Source organism: Seriola aureovittata, chromosome 20, assembly GCF_021018895.1.
Source record: "Seriola aureovittata isolate HTS-2021-v1 ecotype China chromosome 20, ASM2101889v1, whole genome shotgun sequence".
Lineage (NCBI taxonomy): Eukaryota > Metazoa > Chordata > Actinopteri > Carangiformes > Carangidae > Seriola > Seriola aureovittata.
Window position 1 is genome coordinate 22,474,999 of NC_079383.1, and position 10,380 is coordinate 22,485,378.

Sequence of the window (10,380 nt, forward strand, 5' to 3'; positions counted from 1 at the left end):
TTTTTTTTACGTCTTCTGTACAAATTTCCATTTAATCTTCTGCAATGTGAAGTTGTTTTTCCCATCCGCTGGACGTGTGTGTTCAGTAAAAGGAAGCTCTTCACTGATGCTAACACACCGACATGTTATCCGACAACGGGCTTCGGCTTTCTGAGCCGGTTCGCCCCGAGATTCCCACGGTCTTCTCCGGGCGAGAAGGCGTCGCGCAGCGGCGTCTAGAAGCAGCGTTACCCAGCAGTTAAAACTAAATGTCTATTAAAGTCGATATAGTTTGTGTATTTTTTACCTACGCCGAACCGAGGAGCTGTTTTTATACGTTCGTGTAAATTTCCCGATTGGTGTGTTTTTAAGGTTTTTGTCCCGACAGTGAATAATAACGTATTTAACAGACGTAAATTTGAACGGTGTCTTGTTTGACGTTCGCGGGCTAGTTTAGCTTTTTCTTGCTAGCTGTCGGAACATCCAAAATATAGAATATATAAAGTCAATTTAACGACATGATTGAGATTAAAACGAGGGATGCTCTGTATGATTACCAGCTTGCTTGTCCAGCGGTGTCATGGAAGTGGCCCTGTAAATGATGCTAAGCTAGCCTAGCTAGAGAGGCTAACAGAGGCTAATAAATTACATTTTAAACAGACAGCAGTTAGCTGTTGATATTCCTGTGATGTGTGTGTGTGTGTTTTTAACAAGGTCCAGGGATGGAGCCGAGATCAAACCCGGTTAAACTCACTTTATCTCCACCTTTACAAGCCTGACATGAAGCTTTAAGGTTATTCTATAATCATTACATAGTTTAATCGTCATTATTGATTAATATAGCGAGGGGAAAACACATTCTTGTTATTGTTAGTATGTCAGTGGTAGTCTTGGGTTCGATGACCTTATCATACTTGTTTGCATTTACATCAGATGTGTTGTGATATTTGCACAGTATCCTATTAAAATAAAATGATGACATTCATAGTTTAAACTTGTGGAAATGGAAATACTCTTTTGATAATGATCAGTGGAGGAACAATAGTTTATTTTATTTATTTTATTCACTGATTCGTTGCTGTATCTGGGCAATTTACATCATCAAATACAGAGATCTCTATAGTAGGCCTAGTACTAGTAATGGATGTGTCATGCATCCATAAATAAATAAAGTTAGTTATTAGCATTTGCATCAGTGATTTTAAAAGTCAGGGCGGTGTGCATTGATAATGATAACAATAATAATAATAATAATACATTTATTGATATAGCACCTTTCAAAAACAAAGTTTCAAAGTGCTTTACAATAAAAACAGAAATGCAAATAATAAAATCAAACAAAAGTCCGTAAGTGAGCTCCAAAGCCGAGAGGGAAACTTGAAGTGCACATCACCTCTGCACCACTGACCCACCTGCAAATAACCAAAGCAGGCGGGTGTCCTGCAAACACTGAGTCAGGTTGTTCTTGTTCAACATGTGATACAGACCAGACCTCACACAGCTTCATGTTGTGTTTGAGCCCCTCCGAGCTTTAGACTGCAGCTTGAAGCACCAATTGTCAAGATCCTCTATAAAAACTGACGCTAAATGTGTTGAAACTTATCTTTATCACAAAACGTGTTTTCACTCTCTGCCCTCAGTAGTTGCTTCTGTCACAACACATGCAAGTAACGCAGCAGGAAGGAGTAACGCACATATAGATCTACTTTGCCTGTGAACAGTGTGTTCTGTCAGTCCCGACTCTCAGGTCAGACCAACTATATAATGTATGTTACTCCTAATAGGTAATACTGCATGATGTGCTCTTTATTTCAAGTAAATTTTGATGCGTATACTTTTGTCCTTTTATTAAAGTAACACTTTGAATGCAGGACTTTTACCTTTAACAGAGTATTTCCACACTGTGGTATTGATCCACCACTGGAAAAAAGCAAATTGATAACATTATCATGGGCTCTGAGGAATTATAAATAGACTAAATGATCAGTTGATAATAAAAATAATTGTTGCTCTAACAGCTGTAATATGGTGATAGTCTGCTGTGGTGAAGTAAAGACTTTCTGTTTCTTTAGTTAAAGTGACATATCGCACAGCTGAGAGACAGTAGTTATGTGTGTGTGTGTGTGTGTGTGTGTGTGTGTGTGTGTGTGTGGTGTGTGTGTGTGTGTGTGTGTGTGTGTGTGTGTGTGAACAAACAAGTGTCAAGGTTATTTGGTGGGTTATTCTGTCCTCTCTGGCATCTGACACACACACTGAGCGTCCCTGGGTTTGTCAGCTCTAATAATAGTGTGGATCAGGTTCTGGACTAGACTGCAGCCGGTCACAATCACTGGGCTGCTGGGAGGAAGAGGAGGAAGAGGAGGAAGAGGAGGAGTCTGTCTGTCGTTCTCCTGCAGTAGTTCACCTCTTCTTTCTTTTGGATGATCAGTAATTTGGAATACTTGTTCTTCCGGATTGTTTTTATCACCTTTCGTCAGTTCACCAATGTTTTACTTTTACTTTTTAAACTTCTATTTTGTGTAGTTGTCTTAAAGTACTTTGGGATCTTTTTGAAAAGATTGAAATAGTTATTTTTCATTCGTTTTTATTTGATCTCAATCTTTGTCTTTTCCTTTTTTTTTTATTGTCTTTCCGCTTGGTTTTATCTTGCAGGTCCTTCACCTTCATATTCTAAAACAAATATCTTTGTTTATTTTGATGGTGGTTTTTGTGCGAGCCACTGTGCATCACTAGTTGAGAGGGTTTGTCTTCAGTTGTCCCGGTCTGGCTTTGTTCGGGTCTTGCTTGGTCCTGTTTTTGGGTTCAGCTGAGACCTGAGAAGGTCCATGCAGCGCTACCGCCAATATGGCGCCTCCTACTCCCCCTCCTCCTCCTTGCACTCCTCGGCTCCTGCAGAGGAGGTGCAGGCTGAGGAGGAGGTGTACACTGAAGAGGAGGTGTATGAGGACGAGGAGCCGCTGATAGAGGAGGGGGTGCAGGATGTGGTCCAGGAGACAGGTAGGAATGAGTATGAATGAGGTTTGGCCTGGTTTGGTTCAGTTTGGACTTGGTTCTTATCTGGCCTGGTTTGGCTCGGTTAGGAGATGCTAATGAGGAGGAGGTCCCACAGACGAAGGAGGAAGTAACACCTGCTGTTTCTGCGACAGGTAGGAAAAGGTTTATGAGCTTGGTTTGGCATGGATTGGTTTGGTTTGGCATGGTTAGTGTTTGGATGCTGGATAACTGAAGCACTTGTTTCTTGATATAATTTGGTTTGTTGAGTTTTTAATTGACTTGGTTTGATTTGGTTCGACCTTAGACTCAAAACTTAGTACATCCTGTAGCTGATTTTCACAGTAAAAGCCCTCCAGTGAGAAGAGTAGTGTATGGCTTTTACTTATTATAAAGTAGCCACAGAAAAATCCTGGTTTTTCAGGGCATGTTTAGTTTTTTGGGAGGATTTGGAGTTTGAGGCCAAACGTGGCTCAGTATGAATTTGGACTGGCATGGTTTGTTTTTTTACGTTGAGCTAAGTGGCCTTCTAACAGCATTAACCAATCACAGCTGAGCAGATAGAGTTGTAAATAGGAGAAGCTGCTGGTATCAGACATGTTGTTCCCCACTGAAACAGGCGTCTCCTGGATCATTAAACAAGACTAAAGGTTCATGTTAATGTCATTCATTTTAATTCAATCAGCTTTGTGTCTTAGAAGTCAGGATTTTTCTGTTGATTTGGGTTGGTGCGTGGCTCTTTATGAGCCTTGGCTGCCATTAGACGTGTTTTTTTTATTTGCACAAACACAACAGAATTAAACTGGATAATAGAAATAAAACAAATGTTGCAACAATTATTCAATTAATTGATTTGTATATTATCAAAATTATATTTTGATAATCTATTCATTGACGCAGACTTACCTTAACTAAAAGGTAAAAAAAAAACTAAACTAAACCAATAAATACGACATGTTTCACCAAAAACAAAGAAAATAAATGACAACAAGAAACACACAAAATGAACACAGGAGATTATAAAGTGTAAAAAGAAAAAACTACAGATATAAAAAATAAAAAAAAGACACAATTATACACAATCAATATCTAATTAGACATCAGGAATATCGTGATCATGATTTTATTTTGTAAGGAAGACGAGGATGTTCAACCTTTCTGATTTAATGAGAATTAATTACGAATCAAATTTGAAGAGGCTGTTTAAAGACAAAGGGAGTTTGAGAAAATTATTTCCAAATTAACCCAGAATCAGAAACTGATTTTTTAAAAATGTTATAGAAATGCATCTTGGGAAGAGAACAAGAACAGAACCAAGGACCTTTCTAACAGCGTTGTCTGTCCCTGTAATCGCAGTAAAGAAACCTTCCTCAGGCTCCGATGATTTCAGAGACACATGAAGTTTAATCACACACACACTTCAGAGTCTCATAAAGAAAATAAAGATATTTGTGGCGTCCATCTCGAGCATTAAGTCCATTAATTAGATACGATGGCAAGAAGCAGACAGCTGTTGTTATTAACTACAGACATTTCAGTCCTGAGTGCTGGAGGACGAACAGCTGTTCAGTCTTTCACTGCTCTCTCTCTCTGTCAGGGTCATGTTGACGCCATGTCTCTCGCTCTATTCCTGGGTCCCCTTCAGGCTTTGCTGAAGCTTTGTTAGATTACATCCGAGGTTCCCACGTGGCTTTTTGTTCCTCCACGCCGGCGACGGTCAGAGCTGGAGCCATACTGTTTTCGGGTTGTCCGTCCGTCTGTCCCATGGACATGATATCTCAATAACGCCTTGAAGGAACTTCTTCAGATTTGACCCAAACATTCATTTGGACTCAAGGACGAACTGAGTACACTTTGGTGGTCAAAGGTCAAAGGTCACAGTGACCTCAGAAAACACTTTTTAGCCGTTACTCAAGACTTCACAACAATTATGACAAAATTTCACACAAATGGAGCATTACATGTAATATCTGCTCTGACTCTGGATAAACAGGGATGTAACCTGGAACTAGTCTGAGTGGCGGAGGGATACGACCACGAGGAGGTGACTCTAGTTTAAGAGTGTCTTTCTAAAGCATTTGAATGTTTTTGTCAAAGTATATTAACAGCCTGAATGTGCGAGTTTTCCGTCATCACTCGTGGCCCATGAAGGAAACTCTCTGATGTAGATGTGAGTTCATAAAGCTCAAGCTTGATCATGACAGAGTTCACATCAAGAGAAAAACCCTTTACATGATACGTCTGCTTCTGCTTAAACTCAAGACATGACGGATTGGAGTCTTTATAAAATAATTACATAGCCTGGGACTAACTAACACTGTTTACTCTGTGTCCGATGTCCTCAGAGGCGAAGACGCCGCCAGTGGAAAGCAAGAATGGAAAGAGGACAGAAGGAAGAGGAGGAGGAGGAGGGGATGCAGGAGGAGGAGGTCCTAAATACTCCATGTTCACCTGGTTTGTGGTGCTGGCTCTGCTGGGAGTTTGGAGCTCGGTGGCCGTGGTCTACTTCGACATCGTGGACTACGACAGCGTCATCGGTGAGTGAGAAGATGAGTTTAATAACAGTGTGATGTGGCGTAGGTTTAATGTGCACGGTACAGCACATGCATGCTCACACGGAGAGGAGATGATGCACAGTACTTGCTTTTAACGACATGTTTGCATGTGTATAATGACCACACGGCATATCCTGCTCCTGATATGAGAACTCGCTCACTCGCTCAAACAGCACGGGCCGTCCAACCCATCAGTCAGCACAGAACACCTTAAGTTAAGATTTCCCTTAAAGTCTCCGGCTTCCTCATTAACGGGTGTAAGCTAATGCCAGCAAACAAACGGTCTCCATGGAAACAGTAGAATTTTACCGCTGTAAAATCTCTTTCACTGTTGTAAATTACTTACCTGTTTTCCTAAACTCCCTTTGAAGAGATCCTGTGCGACACCCTTAAGTTACTCGGTCATCTAAGGAGAAATTAAACCTTATGTGTCAGACTTAAGGAGAAAAAACTTCCCCTCTACATGCTCCTGTAAATGTGAAAAAGATCTCACAGTAAAACAAAAGGAAAGATGTTCATGTCTGAGCTGAAGTGAAATGTGAGAAGTGATGAGTAAGTTTCACGAGTTCAGGACGTCGAGAACCACAGTGAAACAATTCATGTTGTGTTGTGTCATGTTCGCTGGCCTAGTTTCTGGTTCACAACAGCAAATACACAAACTCACACACTCACACACTCACACACTCACACACTCAGACACACTCACACACACACACACACACACACACACACACACACACACACTCACACACTCACACACTCACACACAGTACTGAAAGTTTCAGAGTTTTGGTTTTCATACAGGAACCTGCCTCCATCTTCATGTGGTTATGGCAGACATTGAGGCTTCTTCCCCTAAGACAGACACACGCACGCACGCACGCACGCACGCACGCACGCACGCACGCACGCACGCACACACACACACACACACACGCACGCACACACACACACACACAGACATATTTATCTTATCTCAATCTTATTTCAGACTTCATGGCTGCTTCTCTCACACATCAGATGGAAACATGAGTTAAAGTGCTACAACTCACTTCCTGTTAACGAGTGATTATAAACGGTGACAGCTGAGTTTACGGTGTTTGGAAACAAAGTGAAAATAACAACCACTGCAAACCAGACAGCTGTCAACTGACTTCTGTGCTTCTTCTTTCATCGCTGTTTTGAGCTGTATAATATACGAAGAACCAACACTCAGGTGTAACGGAACAACGGCGCCTCGTTCAGGAATTTGTTCTTATTTTTTCTGTTCTTAAGAGACCAATAAGAAAACGAAGAGTCCAGTTCTTGACACTTAGACGTCAGATTTGTCCTGTGTAATCCTGTAGACATCAGGCTTCAAGGTCACGTATTTACAGCTGTAACCAAAATTATACCACTGGCAAAAATAGTGACTTTATTTTCCTCCAGCGAAGTAGATCACCAGGCTGGTTTGGCAAGAGCAAAAACATTTATTTTACTCCAGCTGTGTGAAACCACATAAAGATCTCTGGTATCAGTTTACAAAAACATTGTTTTTACCTACGAACATTTTTAAAATAAGGAAACGAAACTTCAAAATAAGTTAAGATCAAATCTGTGCATGAGAGCGTTTCATGAATGAGGTCCATTGTCTCTGATTTTATATACGAGATGCTGAAAATGAACAGACTGTGTTGGCTTGAACACTGGGTTGTGGTAATAACAATATTCTGTATATTCATTATAGATTTAATGATATTCTGGAAATATTCAAGAAATCCTGTTTATTCCATGCAGATCCTTCACAATAAAAGCCCTCAAGTCGCACTGTGTAGCTGGAGGACTTTTACTGTGACGGCTAGATCTAAATTTTGACAATTTTAAAAACGTTGCACATATGAAAAAGATAAAGTGACCCATCATGCAGCGCTGCGTCTCCTCTGTTATTTCTTTGTACTAATTCAGTTTTCTCTCACTGCAAACAAAGAGGAAGATTGACCCTCACGGCTTCTCTGTCTTCATCCCTCCTCCTCCTCTTTTCTCTCTCTCTCTCTCTGTTATCTCTGCATGCAGCCAGAGCTAAGGAGTTTCATATGAACTTTTCTGAAGTTTTACAAGGTATGGTGTCACCATTTAAACACACGTTAATGTCTTAATTAATGACTATTCCATCGTTTTACACTGTGGATCCATCAGAGTGAACGTCGTCACCAGCAAACTAGAATATGAGTCAGTTCAGAGACGATAAGATGGAGTCGACATGATGAGGTGAAGGGTGAGAGAAGGAACTGACCATTGAGTGGAAACAGCACTAATGTAAGCCAGTGAACAAAGCAGTCTAATAATAGTCCTTCCTGTCTGAGCATGGCGGCGATGATTGGTAGTATGGGTTTCATGACAGTGTTATATTTAGTGGTCAGCTTTCTTCACATTAAGACCATATTTCCCATCAGCCCTTCTGCTTCCTGTCCTTCTTTTTTCAAATACCTTTCTGCTTTAACCAGAAACTAAAGTAAAAACTAAAGTCAAATAAAATCACAGTACCACTTTACAATAAAACGACCCTTATAATATGATTTATGAATGGTTTAGAACTGGTTTATTAATTAGCTTGGTTCCTTTATCATCATGTATAAGCTGTTATAACACATTTATCTGAACTATTCAGCCTCATATCTCATTAGTTACTGAGCTTCCTCTGTTTTCTCCATCATCCAGCGTTAGTACCTGCTGCTTCTTCAGATACCACTGAACATACCACTTCATAATAAGACGACCCTTATAAAGGATTCATAAATGGTTTATAATTATTTATTTTATTAATTTGGGTGTTAACACTTTATAAATCATAAATAAACAGGTTATAACAGTTTTCAAACATTGATGCAGGCTCACTATTTGGCAAGATCAATGCTTACTACTCATTAATCTTACTAATGAGTTACTATCATTCATAACTGGTGAAAGGAGAGATATAAATATGTGCATGTATGTGACTGCAGGCGCGTTCTGAGAAAAGACTGTGACCACAGACCGTTGCGAGAACCTGAACTAAAAACTGGAGCAAATGTTTTCTTCTTATTTCATTGTGGTTTCTGTCTAGAGCCAAAAATGTGCAACAGGAAAACAAACACTCAGCAGACACACAGAGAGAGACAGGCAGCTTTAATCCAGCGCACCTTCTTCAGGTTGAATGGATGAAAACTGTTGAAGAGTGTTTGATTACAAACTCAGATCCTCGCCTGCTATCGTCACAAACGTACTGCTTTTCCTCCCAGACGTGACCCCAGCTGTAAAATATAGAAACAAATCTTATAAAGGTGGATGATTCTGTGACTGAGGACCATGTAAATGTGATTAATCAGACTTATTACTCTGCACCAGTTCGAGCAGCCGTCTCAAACTTCAGGACAGAGACAGACACAAAGACTCGACGCTTTCGACTGGCGGCTTCACATTCTGACATTAGACCCTGGTTTATCTGGAGGCCTCAGTGTCTGACAGACATCATGACCATCCACCACATCCTTCCTCATTCTGCAGCTTCACCGTTTTTAAATGAAGACTTGCACTTTGACAAGCTGCTGTGTGCTATTAATATGGCATGTGCTGAGGTCGTAATCACAGCTTGTATCAACACCTGAGTTCTCCTTGGTAACCAGAGCCATTTTTTCTTATCTTCAAATGTAGGAAAATAAAGCTTAATTACAGCTTTTATTGGGGCTTCATTTTGCAGCTATGAACTGGGTCTGTCTGTTTTAGGTCTGTGCAGAACTCTTCTTAGTGCACAGGTTCATTTAGACAATAAATCCTGCTTTATTGTCATTTGTGAGTTAAGCTTTTTATTCAGGACTCCCTACAGTTCCATTAATGCATGCACTGTATTTTGAGTATGGGGGCTCTGCAGTCAGGGGGGGGCATGATAATATTACCATACTTCAGGCAACTGCCACAATCTGAATGATGAGAATAAAGTCATAATATTACAAGAAAAAATTCATAATATGAGAATAAAGCTGTAATTTAGCAAGAAAAGTCATAATATTATAAGAATAAAATTGTGATTTTGAGAATAAAATCATAATATTATGAGAATAAAGTTGTAATTTTATCAACTCACAAAATAAGATCTCCCATCTTAGAGTTCACTGATTTAAAATGAATTTTATTCTCATCATATTCAGCCCCTAAAGAGCAGATATTATATATCTACGTCACTCAGGCTTCCTCTGCTTCTCTTCCTCCCTCAGGTAAACTGACGGCCTACGACACCGATGGAGACGGAGACTTCGATGTGGAGGATGCTAAAGTTCTGCTCGGCAAGTCCACTTTAAATCTTGTGTTTCCTGTTTCCTCTCTGAAACGGCTCAAAGACGAAGTGGTTTACAGTTGTGTCCCAGTGCCTCAGTTTTAAGTCGGCGGTAACTTTGCTAAAGCAGCGAGCGAGCTCAGGTAGATCTGCATGTTCTGTCACCTGTATGGAAACACGATTGGCTGTGTGACTACGAACTCTGAGGAGACGCTCATAGCAACAGCTTTACTCTATTTTAGTGTCGGATACAAGAGTGACATTTAATACATAAGGTGTGTCGTGGTCTTGTTTCAGGCTGTGAACGTGTGACTTCACCCTCTCACATTAACTGAAAGTGCAAATTAACACTGTGTTGATACAACAGAAAATGTTCCTTGTCTCGCCTGTGCGTCATCTATAATCCAATGCACATGTTCACACTTACAGGCCGCCTCGACTTTCCTCGGCAAACTTTTCAAGAAATTGTGGAGAAAACATTTGTTGACATTTGCGATAAACGAATGGTACGGAGGAGTAACGCTCAGACTGAGCTTCAGGAAGACTTTCTTATTGAATCTTTAATTG

General features: G+C 40.3%; 1 protein-coding gene across 3 annotated transcripts in view; it reads left to right on the forward strand.

Annotated features, from left to right (window-relative positions):
- unm_hu7910 (un-named hu7910) overlaps positions 1-10,380 on the forward strand; it is a 30,625-nt gene that overhangs the window by 267 nt on the left and 19,978 nt on the right. For 2 of the 3 annotated variants that reach the window (XM_056364910.1, XM_056364909.1), the window contains exons 2-4: positions 5,316-5,507; positions 7,578-7,622; positions 9,755-9,823. In XM_056364910.1, the coding sequence (XP_056220885.1) occupies positions 5,316-5,507; positions 7,578-7,622; positions 9,755-9,823 (306 nt within the window). The remainder of the gene's footprint in view (positions 1-5,315; positions 5,508-7,577; positions 7,623-9,754; positions 9,824-10,380) is intronic. The other variant, XM_056364911.1, reaches the window with a different exon arrangement.